This window comes from Geotrypetes seraphini, chromosome 1, assembly GCF_902459505.1.
Source record: "Geotrypetes seraphini chromosome 1, aGeoSer1.1, whole genome shotgun sequence".
NCBI classification, from domain to species: Eukaryota; Metazoa; Chordata; class Amphibia; order Gymnophiona; family Dermophiidae; genus Geotrypetes; species Geotrypetes seraphini.
This window is the reverse complement of record NC_047084.1, coordinates 247,422,988-247,447,116: the sequence shown is the minus strand read 5'-3', so window position 1 is coordinate 247,447,116 and position 24,129 is coordinate 247,422,988. Positions and strand designations below refer to the sequence as shown.

The following is a 24,129-nucleotide window of genomic DNA, read 5'->3' as shown; positions in this document are numbered from 1 at the left end:
CAGTTCCACAGTTGATAACAGTAATTACAAGGGAATATTGACAGATATTAATTCTCCCTTACCTTTAATTGATGTAACTGAGGAAAATACAGCTGATAGTGAAAGTATGCCTGCTGTTTCAGAAGATTCATCTTGTTAGCATACTGATGATACTGTAGTGGTACGCAGGTCAGACAGGACAAATAATAAGCTTGTCACAAAACTTGTTTGTGATGAATAGGGTACCCCTTCTAATCAGTATACAGGCAGTCCTTGGGTAAAAAACAAGTTTCATTTTTAAAACTGTTCTTAATTTGAATTTGAGTGAAATGGTGTGGTGGCCATGTTAGTCCACTTTCCAAGAAATAAAACAAAAAACAAAGGAAAAAAGGTAATACCTTTTTTATTGGACTAATTCAATGCATTTTATGATCGGAAATAAACAAATGTTGACAAATATCAGTATATCGGTATAAGGAAAACATGAAAGCATTTCAGGGATAGGAAGAGGGAGGGGTGGGTAGGAGACAAAGAAATGGCAGAGCAGTTTTAAATGCCTTTGTAGTGGGATAGGAAGCCCAGATTTCTATTAAGTCCTGCCTGGTAGGTGTCAAAATATTTTATCATTTATCAGAGGGAAGGCTTCCAGTTTTGTCGCGGGCAGCATGCAGGAGCTGCTGCTCAAAGCTTTGTGAAGAAAAGAGCGGGAAAGGGCCTGGGAGGAGCCTTAGGTGTCTTAGCCAATAAGGGCCTTAGGCTCTTCCCCATACATCACAGGATACACTGGGAAGGGGCAAGCCCGCAATTTTGGAGAGGTGGGCCTGGGGCAGGAAGGACTGGGCACCTTTCCTGCTGTCTTCTTCACATATGAGGTATGGGTTGGTTGGGGGGGGGGGGGGGGGGGGGAGAAGCCAGAAGGGCCAGGGGGCTGAGGTAGGAGGGAGTGGGCATCCCTCCTGCCAATTTTTTTCCAATGTACAGGGAGTGGAAAAGAGGAGGGGATCCTGGCTTGGGGGTGTTGGTCAGTCGGTTCCGTGGGGGTTGGTTCCGTAGGGGTGGCATCCGATGACAGGATGGAGTGCGCATCCCTCCTGCCAATTATTTTTTTAACGTTTGGGGGAGTGGAAGGAGAGATGGTTTGGGGGATTTGCGGCAGCAGGAGGGAGTGGGCATTTCTCCTGTCTGTATTTTTATTCTGGGGGTTGTCGGGGGTGGGGGCATCTCAAGTTTTTTTTTATGTGCAGATATTGTACGTGTGTTACACACATCTGTGCCCATAGGGAAAAAAATGGCAGACCTCTTGGTTTTTTCGTGTCAGTATTACTGGTTGCAAAATTTAGTACATACCTTTGCAATGTTAGGCCATCGATCAGATGGCTCATTTTTCCGTCATGTTTTTTGGAAAAGTCACTAATAAATATATTGAATAGAACTGACCCTGGGGTATCTAACTGGTCATTTTTCTGTTGACTACCACTCTAAGTTTTTTGCTCTGCATGCCAGTTCTTAATGTTCTCTCCAACTCCATATAGTCCAGCTTGCTTGCTAGTCTGTTATGTGGAACACTTTAAAAAGCCTTACTGAATCCAACTAGGTGATGTGTCAGATGTCACATTTCTGGTCCACTACTTTCATCATCTAATCAGAGACATCAAATAATTTGCTTGACAGAATCTTTCCTTTGTCAAACCATGTTGTTTTAAGGTCTGTAATCTAGCATTTTTAAGCTGCAACACAATCTTTTCCTTTAGTAGTGATTCCACATATTTGCCTTCTTCTAAAGTCCTAGTTTACTGCCTTCATCTTGTTCCCATCTCTGTGAAATGGGGCCTCATCTGCTCTCCTCCAGTCTCTCAGAACCTTCCAGTCTTCAAATCTAAATTTAAGAGAGTTTTATATGGTGCAATTAGAACTTTTTTGAACTCTTTCCATATGTTGGGCTGTACATCGCAGGGACCACAGTCTTATCTACTTTTGTTTGTTTAATGAATGAGTTTGTGATCATTTCACATTCATGTATGCCATTTCCTGCCTAAAATGTGTGGTAAAATGAGTATGTAATTTATGAAGGGTAAACCTATAACAGATTAACACATAAACTGAAAGGATTTTGGCTGAATTCTTTATTATGTGCTTGGGGGAATCGTAAAGCACATAGCTTGTTAGGAACATCTGACTCACTGCTAGAATGTGCAAGAATCAACAAGGGCAGAGCAACGTGAAGGAAATGGGTTAGGCTGAATCTAGATAATAATCCATATACTGTACTCTTACATGTAACATTTCTGCACAATGCAAAGGTATTTGATGTCTGTTGCAAGTCTTCAGAGATCTAGGGCATTTATGTGTAACTCCTTCCAGCCTGAAGGAATATTAGATGGGGTAATTACATAAAATATATTTGTGGGTCTAGTAGTGGTGTAGCCAGACAGCCAATTTTGGGTGGGTCTGAGCCCAAGGTGGGTGGGCACAAAGGGCCTGATTCTCCAAATGAGCATTCCCGATTGCAGGTGGTGGTAGGCGTCCTACAGCCATCTGGTAGCCAATTGGGACGCACGTTTTTTTTTAAAAAAAGTGTCTGAGGCCTCTGTAGCATGTCTACAGAGATGCATACCCACTATTAAGCACACCTACATTTAAGGCATCTGTCCGGGAGTGTAGACATGATTCTAAATAGGACGCCATTACACGATTGACACATGATTGGCGTCCTAAACAGAATCAGGGGCCTGATTTTGTATAGGACATCTACATTAGACACCGCTAAGTACCCTAATCAAGGTCACCTAGTGATTCCTAACTTCGGAATCTGTGCACAACTTTTTTTAAATTGCTTAATTTGCGTGGTAATTAACTACACCAGTTTTCAGCCAATTAAAAAAAAATTAAATTAGCAATTAAGAATTCTGCACGGAACTCTTAGGATGCCTAGCGACTCCTAAGTTGAGGCACCCTCCGATGCTTAACGACAGCTATCTGGGCGGAATGGGGCAGGGCTGGGTAGAACTGGGCAGGGTTAGGGAGTGGGGTCACATGTCTGGATTTTAAAGTTGTAAAATCTGGTAACCCTACAAATGGAAGAAAAAAATAGCCAACATATTAAAAAGGGGGGGGGGGGAGGGAGTGGAAAAGTGGCATTGTGAGATTCAAACATGAAGGGGAGAAATATGTAGACGCTGATAAAGATAAAACTGAATTGCTTAACAAATATTTCTGCTCTGTGTTCACAGCTAAAGCACTGAGAACGGGATCACAAATGCAAATAGGGCTGGAGGTGTGGTAGACCCTGATGAATTTTCAGAGGATGGTGTTTGTGGGGAGCTAGCTAAGCTAAAGATGGATAAAGCAATGGGGCTGGATGGTGTATATCCGAGGATACAAAAAGAACTTAGGGAAATTCTCGCAGCTTCGCTAGCTGACATTTTCAATGCTTCTCTAGAGTTGGGAGTGGTACCAGAGGATTGGAGAAGGTCGGATGAGGTCCCTCTTCACAAAAGTGGAAGTAAGGAAAAAGTAGAGAACTACAGGTCAGTAAGTCTGATGTGTGTGGTAAGTAAATTAATGGAAATGCTTATTTTTATTTTTTTAATTCTTTATTAATTTTCAAGCTTTGACAGTGTATTACAATTAATATAACTTTAACAGATTGCATAAAATACACCATATTACACACATTATTACAGGAAAACATCCATTTTCCCCCCTCCTCCCAATTATTAATATATTAAATCATATTATTTATTAGAATATTATATTTAAATAGTTTTAAACTCTTCCCCCCACCCTGGATGTTTAAGGAAATCTAAGAAACAAAAGATATATCTCTATTATTGTATGTTAACAAATGCAGTCAATGGGCTCCATACTTTATTAAATGTATTGCTAAGACCCAAGCATTCCGCATTCATTCTTTCATATTTATTTGTATTATTATTCATATTATTTGTATTTGTATTGCCTACCAGAATGTGTAGTTAAGTCTGTCATAACCTAATCTAATCTAAACCTTAAATTTATATACCGCATCATCTCCACGAATATGAAGCTCGACACGGTTTACAAGAACTTAAATAATAGGTAGAGAAGGAGAAGGTTTACATGAACTTATATGTAGAAGGGAGGAGAAAAGCGGGGGAGGATAGATAGCATTTCCAGAAATGCTTTTTTAAAACATTCTGGAATCCAGTGGATTACTGAACCTGAAGCAACATGGATTCACTAGAGGCAGGTCTTGTCAGACAAATCTGATCAATTTCTTTGACTGGGTAACTAGAGAATTGGATGGAGGGAGCACACTACATGGGGTGTATTTAGATTTTAGCAAAGCTTTGACAGTGTTCCACACAAGAGTCTAATAAACAGAGTGCCCTGCTGGTGGAAACTGCTATTGCAGTTTCGTAAAAGAGGGGATAAGTCTCACTGAAGAGGCAAAGATACTGATAGATTGCTTTAACAGGTGGAGCAATGCTATATCTTTAAATATGATCGCATTCTTAAATGATTTAATCAGGTGTCTGTTTTAACTGTGTATTTATAAGACATCAAACTGTTTTTAGGTGATGACCAAATACTAGTTATTGTTTTATATGTTATATAATATGTGGCTTGTTTTATTTTCATTCCTATGATTTTTCATATGGCAATTTATAATTTTAATGCATTTATGTATTTATAATCTTATGTTTGTATGTTAATTTATTTATGTGTATTTTATGCAATTATATAATGCTATATGTGTATGTGGTCACTATTTGTCAGTTTCTTTGGTTTTTGAGACATTTTGCTGAGTTACATTGATTTTGGAAGTTTTCATTGCATTTACACATTGATTTCCCTTTGCTACAGCACTTCCTTCTTCCAATGATGTCATTTGTAACAGACTAAGGGCTCCTTTTACGAAGATGTGCTAGCGTTTTTAGCGCACGCACCGGATTAGCTGGATAGCGTGCGCTAGCTGAAAATCTACTGCCTGCTCATAAGGAGGCGGTAGCAGCTAACGTGCGCGGCAATTTAGCGCGCACTATTCCACGCGTTAAGGCCCTAGCGCACCTTCGTAAATGGAGCCCTAAAAGCCAGGGCAAGAGGTGCCCCTGACTGATCAGTACTGAAAATTATGTACTATGTGTTAGGGTACTTCATGAACCCTGAGTCATACTAACAATCGATATTCATTTCTCATTGGTGATTTGAAAGGATAAGACATTTCTTTAAAAATTAAGCAAATAGCACGAAAACATCTAGGGTGGTTTCAAACAGCTTTTGTTTCTTTTTGTACAACCATGTGTTGTCATAGCAACATTTTTTTTTATATATGAATGATTGGAACAGGGCCAGGATACAAGAATGTTCCAAGCTTATGACTTAGTAGCTGCAAAATTTTAGTGAGGCACAGCATTTCAAGGAAGATATACAGTGAACCTATATTTTCAGTTACCAAATATGTAGAAGAAAAATATTTACTTGCCTCTATCTTCCCAAAATAAATCATTTTCTTCCACCAAATGGACTTAAATGACAAAAGAATAAATTATCTGGGTGATATTTATCCTGTAGTTTTAAAGCTGCTGAGAATCACGAGATAAATTAAGCCCAGATATCGAACGCTATACCATGCGCAGACGCTGACAATGAAGGGGTTATCAGCGAACCTATAAATTATGCGGGTGCTAGTTGAAATTCAGCGCCCTTACCTAGATACCTAACCAGACAAACATAGGTCATGATCTTATGTGCTTCTATCTGCTCAGATAGGTACTGTATATGGGAGCCAGCACAGCATAACGTCTCAGACTCTGCCCCCAGTCTGCCATGGCACTAATCATACAGGAGATGAAGCGGGTTAACTGACACTCAATTCCCTGATGAAGTTTGGTTGCGAAACAGGGAGCCCTGTTGAATATTGTGGAGATACAGTGCAAGCGGTGAGGAGTGTTTAGCTGCGGTGCCTAGTGCTCATGCTCCACTGTGCGGGTTGTTCCTGCTTCCACATCTCAGCACTACTACAATGATCATTTTGAATACTACATTTTCTTTTTTTCAAGTTTCAAGTTTATTATAAAATTTGATTAATCGCTTATTCCAAATTCTAAGCGATGAACAAATCAATAAAATTACAAAATTGGGGGACAAACATAACTAACAAAAAACTAAATCTTACAAAAATAATAAATACTATTTTTAAAAACATAATAAAACATGAGGAAAGACTGGGAAAAGAAATACAATCTAATTAATAGAAAAAAAGACATGTTTTATATGATGATGGTATATAAGAATGGGTGGGATGGGAAAGGGGAAGGGATATGTTTTTATGTAAGTGAATACTACATTTTCAGGTAAATGATGGTATTTTGATTTACTATTAAGGACTGTATATTTCTATTTATCTTGGAGTTTTTGACCAAGGATGTGTCTGCTGGTCTCAAAGTTGGGATTTTGAGACTGGCTTGTCTATATGGGAAGTTTTTTGTTACCCCTATTAGACACTGAGGTCTTTTCTCCATTTTGGATGTATTGATGTATGGATGTGTGTAGTGCTGGATGCTATTGGATGTTGTTTAGGGAGGTACACTAATCACACAGTGCCATGATAGATCTGATTTTCAGTAGCAATGTTTTGGAGAGTGGCTCTGAATCATGATGAGCTGTCGATTCAGCATGGTAAAATAGGACAGGAACATTTCTTCCCAAATCCACCATGGGGGAATCAAGGCCGATGCCGAACAGGCTTCTTTGTGTTCTGCAAATGGTATAAGACTGAAGATTCGGTATCTTCAGCATTGGGGGGGGGGGGAAACTAAGGCCGGTGCCGGACAGACTTCTACAGTCTGTGTCCCGCAGATGGCAAAAGACAGGTGTAGCTTCGACAACTCAGGTATGGTAGATCACTTTATTGTCGGCGTGCAGCGGTGTCGAAGAAAGCAAAAAGAATGCTAGTGATCAGTGGCATAGCGAGGGTGTGAGACGCCTGGGGCCTCCCTCTTCTCCATCTCCCATCTCCATCTGCTCCTTCCCCGCCCCCCTCCTGCGGCATGCCCCTTCTCTTCCCCATGCCTCCTTAACGTTCCTGGTGCGAGCAGCAACCACAACCTGCTGCTCGCACCAGCGTCAGATCTTCCTCTGACGTCACTTCCTAGGCACGGGTCCAGGAAGTGATGTCAGAGAAAGCCGAAGCTGGTGCAAGCAGCAGGTTGAGGTTGCTGCTCGCACTGGGAACGTTAAAAAGGTACGGGTAAGGGGCGCCCGTGCATGGTAGTGGGGAGGTGGAGAGAAGGAAGGGTTCCGGCTCCCAGGGCGGACCTCCCATCCTCTTACTATGCCACTGTTGGTGATTATTAGGAAAGGATTGGAAAACAAAAATGAGAATGTTATAATGCTTTGGTATTGTTCCACATTGCGACTTCACCTTGAATACTCTGTGCAGTTCTGGTCAGTATACAGGCAGTCCCCGGGTTAAGAAAGAGTTATGTTTTTAAAGCTGTTCTTAAGTCAGATTTGTATGTAACTCGGAATTTGTAGATTTTAAGATTCTCGCTGCTTACCTCTGCTCTCAGCTGACAAAAGGGCCAACTGTCTCCACCAGTGTTCCCATACACTGATATTAATGTGGCCATGCATCATTCCAGAATCTGCTGCAGGAGAAGTGTAGGAGTCTATGCCACTGGAAATACTGCTCAGTGAAATCATATGAAGCCGCTACTGCGTTCTTAAGTAGGAGTCGTACTAAAGTCAGGTGTCTGTAACTCGGGGACTCAAAATTGCTAGAACAAGGACTAGGAGGCATACAATAAAGCTAGTACTAAGTAGTAAATTTAAAACAAACAGGAGAAAATATTTCTTCACGCACTTTCATTTAAAAGGAAACTCTGCAATGAGAGGCATAGGATGAAGTTAAGAGGTGATAGGCTCCGGAGTAATCTGAGGAAATACATTTTTACAGAAAGGGTGGTGGAGAGCTGGAACGCACTTCCGGGGGCTGTTATGGGGGAAAACACCCTCCAGGGATTCAAGACAAAGTTAGACAAGTTCCTGCTGAACCGGAACGTACGCAGGTAGGGCTCTGGTAGGGCACTGGTCTTTGATCTGGGGGCTGCCGCTGGAGCGGACTGATGTTCACGATGGACCACTGGTCTGACCCAGCAGCGGCAATTCTTATGTTCTTAGGCTTGGTTTTACTTGGCCTAAATGGGTGCACCTAAAGTTATGCGATGTACTGGTGCTAAGCATAATTCTATGAAGTGCGCATGACTTTTATAGAATCATGCTTAGTGTCATACTAGTCAACGCAGATTTTTGTAGGTGCCATTTACGAGGGGTGCTGAAAAGTTCTCAGCCCAGCCAAGAAGAAAATGACATGGATATGGTTCAGTTAATGATCTGAAACAATGTCAAAACAGATCATTTTGTTTCTGCAAATTATCATGTAATGAAATAAGATAACACTGTTTTCAGCTATTGTGGCAAGATAACACTCAGACTTTAGGAATTTGTGTGGTTGGGCTGAGAACTTTTCAGCACCCCCTCGTGTAGAATCAGGTGGTCAGTGTGCAATTGAACTCTGGAATTTGTTGCCAGAAAATGTGGTAAAAGTAATTAGCTTAGCAGGGTTAAAAAAAGATTTGGCTAATTTCCTAAAAGAAACATCCATAAGTTATTATTAAGAGGGACTTGAGAAAATCCATTATTTATTTATAGGATATGCAGCATAATATCTGCTCTAGTCTCTTGGGATCTTGCCAAGTACTTGTGACCTGGATCGGTCATTGTTGGAAACAGGATACTGGACTTGAAGGACCTTCGGTCTGTCCCAGGAAGGCAGTGGTTATGTTCTTATGCTGCAAGTGAAGGTGCTGTGGAGCTCAAGGGGGGAGGGGGAAGATATCTTGACTGGTAAGTTGAATATTATCAGCAATACATGGGAATGGTATATGGTTCTAACCAAAATGTTTGGCTGCCTGTGTTTGGCATGGTGGAGACTTGCCAACCAATGTTTAAGCATGGGTAGTTTTGGCAGGTGTAGCTCTGGCCACCTTTTTGGACAGACTGCATGGACCATGTGGATCTTTATTTGCCATCATTTACTGTGTTAATGTGAATATCTACTCCTGTATGTCAGATATTGGCCTGCCATGTTTTGATCACTTACAACCAGTGAAAATTAATTCAAAGGAAAACACAGATACTGAAGAATCAGAACATGTATGCAGCTATTGGGCAATGCATCTTCCGACTTCTCACCCTACCCCACCCCAGCCTGAAGAATCTATTCAAAGGCCAGCCAATTTTATCAGGGACATAGGTACAAGAATAGCAGAGAGCTCTGGCATGGCATTAACAGTGCAGAGGGGCAGGGAAACCTGAGCTCCCACCAACCTGTGTTCAGCAGCAGGGAGGAAGAAAGTTAAATATTCATAGGCATCCCTGGCATCTGATTAGTTAAGCCCAGTGAGGCAATGCATCAGGAGAGATATTTCTTTTGTTTCTTAAGGTGGAGCTGGGGTGTGATCTCACACAGGAAGGTTGGTTTCTGAGTGAGATGAGCCATTCCTCCTCCCCTGGCATAGTGGCACCTGTTGAATGTGGATGTCACAGAGTGCAAGCAGATGATAATAAATTTTCGAGTATTTAATTTTTATTGAGCATATGAAGAGAGAAAAAACACAGATAGATGAACAAACTTGAAAAGGGCTGGGAATCTCCTTGTGGATTGCTCTATTTCCAGACTCTAGAAACTCTAGAACAGTGGTTCTTAACCTGGGTTCGACCGAACCCCAGGGATTCGGTGAGTCAGTCTCGCGGGTTCGGCGGAGGACAAAACACACCTCCGACTCATATAGCGCTTTGGTCACGTTCAATCATCTATCAGTTATTCAGTGATTTTGATCAAGACTGATCGTGTACTCGGTTTCTTGATCTATCAATCAACAGCAGAAGTCACACTGATTTGCAGTAAATTTCATTATTATGTTATTATTATTCGAAATATAGTAGAACCTTTTTTGTTTTCAAAATTGACATTATTTTTTCCCTCATTGTATACCTATGTTTTGAATTTGTAAAAATCATATTTTATTTTTCCAATAAAGAAGGGTTCGGTGAACACGCATATGAAACTGGTGGGGTTCAGTACCTCCAACAAGGTTAAGAACCACTGCTCTAGAATGAGGAACCAGGACAATGATGTCCTCAAGCGCTAAGAACAGATATATGAATTGCCAGATGAACAAGACTACACTACTGCTTGACCTTCTCTCTATTTACCTCCAACATGCTTTTCAGTGCTTACTGGTCTGTAATTTCCCAGATCTCCCCTGGAACCCTTTTTACAAATCGGTGAAAACATTTAGGTCTGTTTCATTATCAATCTGAATAATCACAAGGTATTGCAACTATTTCCGTAGTCTTCATCTGTTCACCATAGCCATTTAGAGCCTGATTCTATAAATGGTGCTAAAACTTAGGCATCGAATAGTGTGGCACTTAGGTGGATTCTATAAAAGTTAGGCACACTTTATAGAATTGCACCTAGCATCACCTAAAGTAGTCTTAAATGTCGATAGGCATCCTAACGTTAGGTATTCCATATTTTTGCCAGGGTTTTCTTAGCCTAAATACGAGCACCTACATGTAAAACACACCCAGGACCTGCCCCCTAACCATGCCTACTTTCCGTTAAGCATCTTGGACTAGGTGTCTACCTCAAAGGGATAGGCGCCTACCAAGTTAGGTGCCTAACATCCAATTAAGTGCAATTAACATCAATTATAAGCTGTTAATTGCTATCAGCGCCAATCAAGCTTTAAAATAATTGTTAGGTGCCTAGATTGACTAGGTGTACCAATCTAGGCACCTAACTTTAGGCGTTATTTATAGAATCTGGACCTTAGGGCTAGATTCATGAACCTGCCCGATCGGGCCCTATCCGGGCAGGTCCGATGAATTCAGGAAACTTCAATATGCAGATGGGGGCAATCGGAGGAACACCCCCATCTGCCTTCCCGGATCACTCTATAGCGATTCCAGAGCATGCGTAGACCATCTGTAGATGGTCTGCGCATGCGCTGGACCTCCGGGCCTGGTAGGGATTTTTTTTTTTTTTTTTTTTCCCCCTTTTTTAACTTTTGGAGCTCATGGTTTTAACCCACTGAAGCCTGTGGGTTAAAACCACAGGCTTGAACTGCGGGGAAGGGTGGGAGAGTCGGGGCAGGCAGGCGTTTTGAGTTCAGGGCAGGCAGGCGTTCGGGGCAGCAGGAGATCGGGGCTGACAGGGCAGAGAGCAGGGCAGCCGGAAAGGGCTTGAGCGACTGGTCTTCAGCAATCACTTGAAAGTGATCGGCCAGCCCAGTCAGTGTTGCAGGATTTTGGTTTATGAATCGGGTCCCTGCCTACTTTGCATGCCGTTGCCCTCATTTGCATGTGCGGATTGAAGGATGGTCGGCAGAGAGGTAAGTGAATCGGGGCAGGGTTGCAAACCGATCGGTACACGATCGGTTTGCTTTGTGAATCTAGCCCTTAGTGCCTAGGTAAATTAATAAATCAACTGCATTTTAAACTGAGCAAATTCTTTAGTTTCCTGAACAGAGTTCACTCCTACCCTCTTCTGTGTAGACAGTCAGCTTTTTTTGGAAAGTAAATGTGTTATCTAATTTTTGGCATCTGGATTGGGGATTTTATAGTGAAATGACCTTTATCAGGCTTGACCCAGATTGCTGGCTTGTGTTGAGAACAGCCATGTCCATTGTCAAGACATATAGCCTATTTAGCAAGCCCAGGAAAAAGTACCTCCAACTTCCATTCATCCTATCACCTCCCATTCCTCTGCTCCCACTCACTCTACCACAGAAACAAAAGGGGATTCATAGGAGGTACAGTTTAAGTGCATTGAAAATACTGATTATAGGAGAGAGCGCCTGTGGCTTCTAAATAGAACATTAAAACAGTATTTAATTATGGCGTATTAAAATTCCACTCTGATTGTACTGCTGCATTAACTTGCCTTGAAAGCAGGAAAATTATTGGTGCCCATCAAGGTAAGTTTATAGGACTTGTTCTGGAGGCTGTCTTTGGCTGATCCTTTGACCCCTGACTCTTGCATGGTGCTTAGCAGGGGCTTGAGGATGGACTGTTTCTGAACATGCTTGTCCCCTAATTAGGGATGAAATAGCATTTCAGCCATAGAGCTATATTAACATACTACTGTCTAGGCAGCTTTAGTGGAAAAAAAAAATCAGACTTTGAGATCCATCACCTTTCCTCCTGCAGCTTATCTCCCAAGCAGCTGGGTAAATGGCAAGACAGATAGCCCGGTGAGGTGGAAATGTGACCCATGGTGATTAATATGCTTCCAGGGCACAGACTTTGATATCTGCTACATCTTACAGTTACTGTACACAGTTGAAACAGCTTCGGCCAGTGCAACACTTGGCTGTCCTCTAATTGTTCAAGCACTGTTTATATGACTACCATGTATGATTAGTCAGTGGTTAATGCAGCCGGTTATAAACTGTTGTTGATGATTTAGCTCTGTGTGCATGGATTAATGCCATAATGTTTGGTGCATAGTATTTTGCCCTACATTCTACTACAAAAATTGTGGTCCATGAATCGCGCTGATCTGTATATTCCACCGGTCAAGCACTTGAGATTGAAAGTGTCTAGGGCAAGAATGTTTTCCTGTATAGGCCTTCGAGGATGGAATGAGATCCCGATGTACATACGCCAGCAGGAAAACTTGCATAATTTTAAGAGATTATTGAAGATGAAGTATGGGAATTACGCCCTCTGTGGTATATTTGAGTGCTGGCTGCTGACATGGTTTTTATTTGCATTTAGTCCATTGTGTATGTATTGGTGTTTTTTTAATATTGCAAAGCAGTATACAAATGAATACACCATAAACTAGGCAGCTTAGGTTTTCAGGATATCCACAACAAATATGCAGGAGATGAATATGCATGCACTGCTTCCTTGGTATGCAAATCTATCTCATGCGTATTGATGGTGGATGTCCTGAAAATACGATCTGCCTGGGGCTCTCGAGGACCGGAATCGCCTGTCTCTGCTCTAAGGTAAGCACAAAAATACCAAAATGGTGAAGTTTACTTTAAAATAACTTTTCTTGTGATAGCATTTAAATACTGGTCTCATCATGAAGCATTTCCAAGAGGAAGAACAGTTAGGATGGACATCAGCTGACTAAGAATGTCTTCCCCTGAGTATATTACTGTTTAGTGTTATACAAAGTATGTGTGTGTGTGTGAGAGAGAGGCATAAAAATTAATCACATGTGTTTAAATATATTTAGAACAGTTTATTTATAAAAGAACTGTTGTCCATCAAAGGTATAATATTTACGGTTTCTTAGCAAAAAAGTGCATAGCACTAGCATTACCACTTTGGCTAATATACTATAGCACAAAGAAAAAAAAATTCTTATATTTTGCTTATATACTGCATATACATCAGCAATTCAACTTCTGGTAACTTCTAAATTGTATTACATACAAAAGTAAATCCATACAGAACTGGATCCAGGCCCCAAATGGGATCACTGCCATCAGAAGAAACACTGTTATTGCCTTTCCTCCTGGACCCCCACTGTGATCTAGGACCATTAGTGGCAGTCAGTGAATAATGATAATTTCTTATATACCACCTATATGCCCAAAAGCTATCATAGTGGTATCTATTCAGGTACATTAGGTGACTCACAGATCCTGTTCCTTTAGTTTACTCCCATATGATCTTCCTGTTAGACTGGAAACCCATGCAGAGTACTGGGGTATGTGAGCATACTCTGACATACAGGGCCCAGGGCTGATGGCTGTTAATGCTGCCTTCATGCTTTAGGGGAGGGGGGGGGGGAGGGGGGAATGAGGAGATGGATGAGAGAAGGGAACAGGAGGTTTATTAATTGTTTTTCATCATCATTATCTGGGTTCGCATGCATTTTAAAGTGTTAATATGTGGCAAAAGAGTGAGAAGCACTTCCATATAACATCTTAAGCCACATAAGACAAATTCTTCCAAGAAATATACCACCTCAAAAGAAGTGCATAACGGAGCGCCTTTGCACTAGTACAGGTTAATTGTAGTATAAAATGTCATGTAACACGTGACAGCACGAAGGTACAGAGCACAGTGAATGTAACTGGAAGGTAGACAAGTGCTCAAGAGCTCAGCGTGGTAGTGCTTTTCAACACTTTTTGTCCTGCACCATTGAGAAGAAGAGGGTACAGAAAGAGCCCCATGTCTTCCCACAGTACTCTTCAGCTAACTTTTCCTGGTTCACAGTATCCTCATCTTCGGAACACTCGGCGCCATCCTTCACTAAGTCCTTGTCCACGTGCTCTGTATTGTGAGGCTTTGCTTTTTCCTGGGCAGCCGTTTCATCCTGCTCCACGTTTCCTATCTGCACCAGGCTAGAGCTTGTTAGACTGAGATGGGCTTCCTGCGGCCCTTTTTTGCACAGCTTTGATTTCAGAACCCCCTTTGGGCTTTCACAGAGGTTCTTCTGCTTCTTTAGGGCCCGCCCAATCTGTTTCCAGTAGGCTTTCTGGTCTGCTTTAAAATGGGGGCAGGAAGAAGGATGTCCTGCAAACACACACCAGAAGCTGGCGTCGTCCTTGGTACACTCTACTTTCAAGTCAACAGTGTCGTCTCCAGTAACTGCCCAGGTACACTCCATCTTGTCTTTGCTTGAAAACTTGCCCTGGGGGGCACCTTTCCCTCCTTTTGCTTTCTGTCCCTTTTCATGCTGGTCCATTCCAGCCTGCTTTCTTTCACCTTTGCTTGCACCTTTCTGTTTGCCAGAATCCTGGCTCTTTTCTTTATTTTCTTTGTTCTGTTTTCTTTCTTTCTGTTGATTACTGTTGACCAGTAGAAGTTGTGACAGCAATACCAGGATGCATAGGACGGTCAGATTTATGATCTTCATGGCTTCTGCTATTCTTGGAATCCTGCTGTAACACAGACAACAAAGCAAGGAATTTGTGATTATCAAAGTAAACAGTCCTTTAAAGGTTAGAACAGTGTTTCTCAATTCGCTCCTGGAATACCCCTTTGCCAGCAAATAACACAGCAAAGGTGACCAATTGGTGGTCAGTCTCTTTAATTATAATTGGCTCGACACGATCGTGTTTCAGCCCACAAGGGCCTGCCTCAGGAGTCTCACTGCCAGTCAGGTTTTCAAGATATCCACAATGAACATGCATATAATCGATTTGCATACATTATATGCAAATTTCATTCATGCATATTCATTGTGGAAATCCTGAAAACCTGACTGGCAAGGGGTACACCAAGACTGAGCTGAGAAACACTGGGTTAGAATACAACATGGTGTGAGTGAATAGTTCATTCTTGAGCTCTTTTATTAATAATAATAACAACTTTATTTTTCTATACCGCCATAATCTTATGACTTCTAGGCGGTTCACAGTAAAGAGAGCTGTACAATCAGTGAATTACAATCTTAAAGACCAATGAATTACAATCTTAACAATCAGCGAACTACAATATAGTATTAACATGTTACAGTGAAGGGGCTGGATGGCCAGCGAATTACAGAATACAAATGAAGAGGAAGACACTGAACAGACAGAGAGTACAGAATACAATTGGTGAGGGAGCGTAGGTGTCTGGTGTCTGGAAAAAAACAGAACCTCAACCCTTTATTTGGCATTGTTGCTCAGAAGCAACATGTGTCTTCTATGGCTCTTATGGGAGATCTGCATCTACAAATGCCTGTTTACTTGGCACTGTTGCTCTCGTTCAACATCAAGTTATGTAAAGCAGCAGTTTTCACCATCTGTCAATTAAAGGGTTAAACATATTTTCAAAATACTTTGCCATTGTTTAAACATTTAGTATGACCGTTGAAAATATATTAATGTAATGGCATTTTTTTCTTAGTTAATTCATAATTTGTGTCATTAGGTGGGGAGGGGGAGGGGGAGGAATTGGTTGTAAATGTGCTTATATTGACTTATTATATATGATATATTTATGTATTGCACTATTGAAGATTGTAAAATTAATAAAGATTAAAAAAAAAAGAAGGAGCCATAATATCTAATATACAGTCTTGCAATCTTCTTCAAACAGAACAATCCCTATAGATATTGCACATTTCCCTATTACGCCAAAGAATAGACTTCCAGTTCTTTAAGGATTTTCAGACTAGAGAATGACACGGTGACAAAATTCATCACCGTTCCCGTCCCCGCGGATTACCATGGGAAAAAATCCCATGTCATTTTTTAGTGTCTATTTCAACCTCAGTCATTCTACACCAGCATTCTTCAAAGCAAAGCTTGAGGGTCAGTGGCTGTGGCCATTCATACTCTGATTCTTCCCTCTCTCCTTAAAGAATGACATGAAGATGGTTTCCCGTGGTTATCTGCGGGGACGGGGACGGTGATGAATTTTGTCACCGTGTCATTCTCTACTTCAGACCACCACCGAGTGTCCTAACCTCAAGTGGTTTAATTCCTCACTGATCCTACTGGAATCAATTTTATTTTATGTGTTTTTCTTAATTTAATAGTTGTATCTTTGCTTATTGTATCATAACATTAAGTCCTATGATATATACAGGTACTTAGCTTTTTAGTATCTGTTCATCCCCATTGCCGAGTGACTCTGTAGTGGCACTAATGAATAAGCAAGTGCTAACAGCACAACGTATCTCCCCGTCTTGAGAAAGAGTTGCGAAACGCGTCAGTAATGGGATGAACAGATGTCAGTGATCTCGTGTCCGGGCGCCCCCCCCCCCCAAAAAAAAAATATTTTGATTTTGTTTCTTTTAGATTAATAGTTCAGTCTCTAATTCTATCTGCCCTTGACTATTGTAACATCATCTACTTGGCATCTTATAAGGACATCTTAAATCGTATTCGAGTAATACAGAACACGGCAGTGCGCTTGATCACGCGAGTCCCTTTTATCAGCAACTACATTGGTTGCCATTCGAAGCGCGAATTCTCTTTAAATTTGAATGCATTTGCTTTAAAGCTCTGTTTGGCCTGGCTCCAGGATACCTATCCTCCTAATTTAAATTATACAAGTCAAATAAAAATGCTCGCAACGTTTGTATGTTTATGTATCCATCTGTAAAAGCTTGTCGTTATAAAATATTTTTAGATAAGACTTTTGCTTTCCAGTTAGGAAAAATGAATTCCTGGTTAAGTTCTTTGATTCCTCAAACTCAATCATATCATGCTTTTAGAAAGTTGTTGAAAACCTATTTATTTGATAAGTTTGTATCTTGATTACTGTCTTAACCTGTTCACATGTATGCTTCACTGATTGTACAGTCCTTCTTGATTGTTAATCGCCCGGAACTCATGGTTGGACGGTATACAAGAATATAATTTATTATTATTACTCAGTTCAAATATGAGCATTCACAGAAGAGCCGCATCAGCTGCCAGAGCATCCTGTCGATGTCCTGCTGCTCAGGTAGTGTGAGCTGGGCTCTAGCAGAGAAACACTTCAACTGGCAGGGCTTGGAGCACACTCATCAATTGAGTAGTGGCTGCCACAGGGGACCTGAGCCTGAAATGTGAGGCCATGGCCCCAAGGCCCCTTGTAGATACACCATTGCTGCCCACAAATATCCTCCCTGCAGTTACATGCTGTAGAGCATAGGCACTACCTTACAGAATAGTGACTAGTGCTTATTCACATGTAACTATCAATTATTGGCACCCAAGATGTGTAAGTGATGTATATATCTATGCACCAATTTATAGAATCACCTTCAAGATGTATAATCTTGAAGATAATTTTATAAAAGGCTGTCTGACGTACCTAGCAGATAGGAAAAGGGCATGGCATTTGGTATACTGGCTTTCTGTGGTTACAATCCAAACAGTTTACTTATTATATAAAGGTACTTATTTCGCACCAAGGGTCAATGGAGGGTTAAGTGACTTTCCCAGAGTTACAAGAAACTGTTGTGTGAATTAGACCCATTCCCTAGCCGCTGCACTATTAGCCTACTCCTCCGTGTAGGTGGATAGGTTTTACCACTTCTCAAAAGGAGAGTACGCCCATGCTCTCTTTTTGAAAATTACCCCTTAGAAGGTGCATGCACACATTTACATTAATTACTAATTATGCACAGATTTACCCATAAGCACACATTTTCTAAAGTCTGCACATAAATGCCAATCCCTCCCCTGCCTTGGCATAAGCCTCCATTTATTGTGAGCAAACATGCGACCTTTATCTATCTAGAATACCATCATAAGTGACAGAGATGGCGCTTACAGCTAGGCATGATCACTTATACTAGCCTTATATAGCTGGCGTAAATGCCTGATGTATGCATGCACACACATAAAATATAGAATTATATAACTTGTATGCATATTTATTTAAGTTCCACCCAACTCTGCCCATGCACGTGGGCAAAATACACACCATGAATGAATGGCAATAACTTTTCTGCTAAATGGTATCCTACAAGTGCCACTTATACAGGGTAGCACCCCCCCATCCCTGTGTACCTCTAAAAATGTTTACCGGCATGAGCATCATCTTCCACTTGCTGCTCACGCTGGCCTCGGCTCCCTTCTGACGTCACGTCCTGGTCCCACAACCAGGACGTGACTTCAGAAGGGAGCTAAGGCAAATGGAAATAATAAGTGGGAAATGCTCGCAGCAGTGAACATTTAAAGAGATATGCAGGGGGGGGGCAGAGAGGAGGAGAGATACTAACACCACTGCGAAGACAGCACCCCCTTACCACACCACCCCAATAAATAACTAGAATGGGATTTGTGCCCCTTCTTGCTGCCTAAAACTAGGTGGCTCCTTATAGAATTACCCCTCGCAGAAGCATGTCCGTATATAAACTGCTCTATTATGCATGTAAATACTTTTAAAATTTCTCCCATACTGTAAAGTTAATAAGTTTCAAGTTTTTATTTAAAATTTGATGTACACACATTGTAAAATATTTCAAAGCGTATTACAATTCTAAAATGGGAAAAAAGGTATAATACATACTGCCCTCTTCTACGAAACCGCGCTAGCAGTTTCTAGCACAGGGAGCTATGCTGAATGGCCCGAGCTGCTTCCGGGAACTCAATGAGCGTCGGAAGCAGCGCAGGCCATTCAGCGCAGCTCTCTGTGCTACAAACCTCTAGCGCGGTTTCGTAGATAAGGGGGATAGACACAATATCAGACAGGCAATACAAACCCAGGACTGGTACAGAATGGAAAAGGGGATGACTACAATAATTATTGTAAAGAAAGGACATATAGGGATAACACAACCAGGCGGGGAAAGAGGTAAAATGGAAAAATACAGAAAATCGGAGGATTATAAGAAAGTCTTGGTCTTTGAATCTAATAACTTCGAACTTCTAATAACCTCTTTCAAATTCTCTATGATGTTTATTTTAAGTTATTATATTGGAAGTCAAACAGCTTGCTTGCAGGAAACACAGCCAAGAAAAGAAAAGAAATACACATAAGAATACATTAAATAAATTAATAATTAAAAACATATCAAATTTTGGTATAGGCACAATCAAGTGAAATTTAATTGTAGTGTGAACAATTTTTTCCGGATATTAGCTGATATAAAAAAATTAATCACTGAAATAAGTGATATGAAAAAGAAGACCTCATGTAATAAAAATGTCTTTATGTTGTAAGATGTCGGCATGCTTAGTGTAAATGTGATATTGAGAATGAGATAAGCTACATACATACCTCACTGGCTCAGTTTATGGAAGGAATGCGCAAATCAGATCTTGGAAGAGCTCCTGTTTCAGGTTGTAAGACAATGTGGTGCACTTAAGGTAGTGTGTTTTTTTTATAATGGGTTGGGGACACACCTACCCCACAGTGTTACAACACTGCCAAAGAATATCTTAACTATTTCACTGCCAAGAGTGGTTGTGACTTCCTTAAGCAAAGCTGTCGTGCGAGCTTTTTAGACCATGATTTCTATGCCTTGGCTTGCTTGAAATGTTTAAGAGATCATGAAGTGTTTCTTTCCAATGCTGTGCTCATTAGGTGGCAGAAACTGCAGGTTCATACTGGGTCATGTGAATAAAACAGTGCACAATAACTGCAAACACAATTTAATCGGGAGAAAACTGGACTTTTGCAGATGCCATTCACCCATAAGAACTGCCGCTGCTGGGTCAGACCAGTGATCCATCGTGCCCAGCAGTCCGCTCACACGGCAGCCCTCTGGTCAAAGACCAGCGCCCTAACTGAGACTAGCCCTACCTGAGAACGTTCTGGTTGGCTAGCTCAGAAACTACAACCCTGGATTGGTTTGATGAAAAAGCAGGCAGACATGGAAACTAATCAATAGTAGTAATACCAGTCTATGCATGCATTCAAACCTTTGGGAATAATAGAATCTAATTCATAGATCCACCATTCTTTTTTTCTGTTGCTTCCTCGGGTATCTTGACTCACATGGTCTAATAATATATAACACTTTAACTGAAAAAAATCATGATCTGAATCAATGCAATGCCTAACAATAGGAGCTCGTAGATCTTTTCTCCCTAGTGCACTCCTATGCTCATTTTAACAGACTCGTAGCTGCCTGCTGGGTTGGCCCACATAAACTTTTAAACAGGGACAAACCAGACCGTAAACCACAAGTTCTTTTCTGCAAGAAGTCACATACTTAAATTTGTATGTTCTTTGATTTAATGGGTTAATGAACTCCGTGGAGGTTTCCATAACGTGATTGGCTTTTCTCCTTTTTAAGAAGATCTGAGAATGCTACATTCCAAGCAGCAGGGGTGGAGGTTGCTGAATTGACGAGTCCAATTTTTTCAGCACTAATGTCAAGGATGGAGTAAGGGAGTGTCAGGGACATTCGAGGGGGGGATTCGGGGGCCGATCATAACTAGGGTTTATTTTTGGGGTAGGGCTTTTATTAGGAGCATCTTTAAAAATCATGCTAGGTCTTATTTTCGGGGAAAACAGGGTAGCATGGGCACAGATGCAGGTGGCTGTGCTCTGAATTGTTTGGAGATGATATATGGAGTACTTTGGGAGAACTGAGTAGATACGGTAATATTACAATATTATAAGTGAAATTAAAGGAGAGTATAAAGGAGTGTCATTTGTGATGATGCATCCAGGAAGGATCTAAAGATTTTAAACTGGCATCTACTATAGCATATATAATTAATGTACCTCAGCTGTTTATTTCTACTATAGCATATATAGTTACCTAGGCCCTTTTCTATCAAACTGTGATAGCAGTTTTTAGTGTGGGGAGCCGCTTTGAATGCGCTGCTTCTGATGCTCATCAAGATCCTATGAGTGTCGGGAGCAGCGCGGACCATTCAGCGCAGCTCTCCACACTAAAAACTGCTATCGCAGTTTGATAGAAGAGGGGCCTAGGGCTCCTTTTACTAAGCTGCGATAGCGTTTTTAGTGCGTGCTAAACCCTGTCGCAACCCGGGCTCCTGATAAGCGCAGTGAGCCTGGTTCACAGCAACTGATACTGCTCCCAGCATGTTCCTTCCAACTAAGGAATCCTTCAGGCTCCCTAGGCACCGGCCTAGGGTGGAAAACATCAGGTAAATGATCACAGTGAACTAGGCAAGGAAAAACCACACCCACCCAGAAATGTCCAAAATAAAGATGCACTTTTATTCCTGACCCTTGGTCAGGCTGCTCTGGTGTTATCAGCAAGATGCAGTACTTTTCAATACATTTGTTCAGAAACCAAAACATAAAACGCTGGGCCAACCTGGCCACACTGGTTTCACAAACAATAGCCTGGTTCTTATTTCAAAACAGAAAAAAAAACCACATACCAGAATTGTGGTTGGACTTTAGTCTTTCTAACTCAGTCCTCTTCACTAGCCTTAAATGGTTAAGATAGTTTTAGCAATGCTCTCTTCCTGTGAAGGAGCAGGAGAGAGAAGCACACAAGATACTTGCTGCATGAAAAATAAATCTTTTCAAAACCAAAAAGGAAATGGCTAAACTTGAAGCTCTTACACAGCCTGCCTGCAGCTAGGGAACTCATACAAATGGAGCTCCTCCGTGGCTTACGTTTCCCTGCAGTAGCTTATCTACAGATAATTAGCCTCCAGCTGTGTGGAGAGGAGAGAAAACAAAATGCTGCGTAGTTTGCAAATGTTAGGCAGTACAAGCACCATACTATGTGCAAGAATTCTTCAGAGCCTAGCTCTGGGAAGCTTAAACAATTCTGAATACAAAACAAACTTAGTCCCAAAACTTTCAGGAAACAGGTAAGAATCAAAAATAGCAAAACACTTCCAACCTTTTTAGCTTGTGTCCATTGCTTCCCATCTCACACCAGGAATGATTGGCACATCAATGTCCATGGGTTCCCAGCTTTCTAGTTGCCTCTCAATTGTGGGATCAGGCACCTCTGAAATGTCCACCATCTCACAATTCTTTACCAGCTCGTCAGTATTCAGCTGGGGAGACAAGCCCTGCTGCCTCTGAGGCTCCCATTCCCAGCCTCTTTGCTCCTCCATCTCTCTGGTTCTGAGCTGCTTCATTTTAACTGGCTCCAAGCCACTCCTCCCTCCTCTGAAGAGGGGGAAGGGAGAAAGCTCCCTTTGTAGCTGTGACTGCTCACGTGTCAGCTTCCTGCTGGTTCTCTGCCTTCTAGGAAATGTAGTCTACTTGCTCCTGAGGTTTTAGGTAAGCTAAAAGCAGGCTTGGTAGAGTGAACTACAGCTGGTCTGAGCTCCACCTGGCAGTCACTCTCTAGCTCATCATTATTGGTGCAAGGATGGTCAGTGCTACCAAACTCAATTGGTACAATAAAATTGCACTTATATCTAACAAATAATAATACATGTACATTTCACCCCATCCCTCCCTCCCTCCCAAAGGCTTATTCTAATGATCAGTTGTTATAAATTTCACTAATAGTTTATCAGGTACTTTAGCTAGATTGTGAGCCTTCAGGACAGATAGGGTAGTTTTTCTCAAGTACCTAATTTCATTTTAGTTTGATATATTGTAAATCGCATAGGTCAGTAAAATGCAGGAGTGAAATATCAAATCTTAAATAAACATAAACATAGGCTCCGGAGTAATCTAAGGAAATACTTTCTTACAGAAAGGGTGGTAGATGCATGGAACAGTCTCCCAGAAGAGGTGGTGGAGACAGAGACTGTGTCCGAATTCAAAAGGGCCTAGGATAGGCACGTGGGATCTCTCAGAGAAAGAGATAATGGTTACTGCAGATGGGCAGACTAGATGGGCCATTTGGCCTTTATCTGCCATCATGTTTCTATTAATAGTAATAGTAGGGAAGAAAAGAGGAGGCTTTATGGGGGCAGGGTTGGAGGTGGAACAGGGCGGGGTCATGTGTCCAGGGTTTCCCAGAGAAAAATATGGTAACCCTACCACATCAATCTGGTCTTTCAAATCATACCCCCCCCCTACCTTTTAAACAGCAGATCTTTGCTGGCAGTGAGCAACAACTGATACACACTGCTCATGCCAGCCCCCAGAAGCCTTTCCTCTGATGTACTCCACCTGTATAGGAACAGGAAGATATGTCAGAAGGAAGGCTGTGGGGCTGGTGCAAGCAGTGTGTATCAGTCACTGCTCACAGCTGGTGAAAATCTGCAGTTTAAAAGATACATGGGAGGGAGAGAGTTTTCAGCTTGTGTGGTTTGGGGATCCCTGCCAGCTACTTTATAACTTTGCTACTGCTGCTATTATGTGGCCTGATCTCAAAGTGGATGGGCCTGGCCCCACCCATGACCATGTCACTGACATAGGGGCTTGTGGATCTGTAGCCTTGATTGGAATAGATTGATCCAGAAGCTTAAAAGAGCAGGAAGAAGTTGGCAAACTGAAAAGGAGGTAAAGACCAATTCTCATGAAACTGTGAGTATTTATTTTGTATTGTTTCTCAAATATGGTAGTTTAAGCAAATGCTTCTGTGATGAGCGCAAAGGACGTGATGGAAGGCTTCAAAAATCAAACAAAAAACTGTGAAAGTAATCCATTCTGCAATGGGCAGTCAATACAAATCAACCAATATAGGGGTTAGATGACCTGATTTTTTCTTACCCGCTATCAATTTTGCAGCAGTATTTTGTACTAACTGCAATCTAACTAAACAATTTTTACTCATCCCATTATATAAAGAATTACACTAAT

At 41.4% G+C, this 24,129-nt stretch overlaps 1 protein-coding gene across 2 annotated transcripts; it reads right to left on the bottom strand.

Annotated features, from left to right (window-relative positions):
* Window positions 1-13,263: 13,263 nt before the first annotated feature.
* On the bottom strand, window positions 13,264-19,797 carry FGFBP1 (fibroblast growth factor binding protein 1). Of its 2 annotated transcripts, none has more exons than XM_033948864.1 (2): window positions 19,705-19,797; window positions 13,264-14,939 (listed from the first exon to the last, which is right to left on the bottom strand). In XM_033948864.1, the coding sequence occupies exon 2, from the start codon at window positions 14,912-14,914 to the stop codon at window positions 14,174-14,176; it is 741 nt and encodes a 246-aa protein (XP_033804755.1). In that variant the 5' UTR covers window positions 14,915-14,939; window positions 19,705-19,797; the 3' UTR covers window positions 13,264-14,173. The 2 variants fall into 2 exon arrangements, with proteins under 2 accessions (XP_033804755.1, XP_033804763.1); XM_033948872.1 differs by having other exon boundaries at window positions 13,264-14,936; window positions 19,705-19,774.
* Window positions 19,798-24,129: the final 4,332 nt, after the last annotated feature.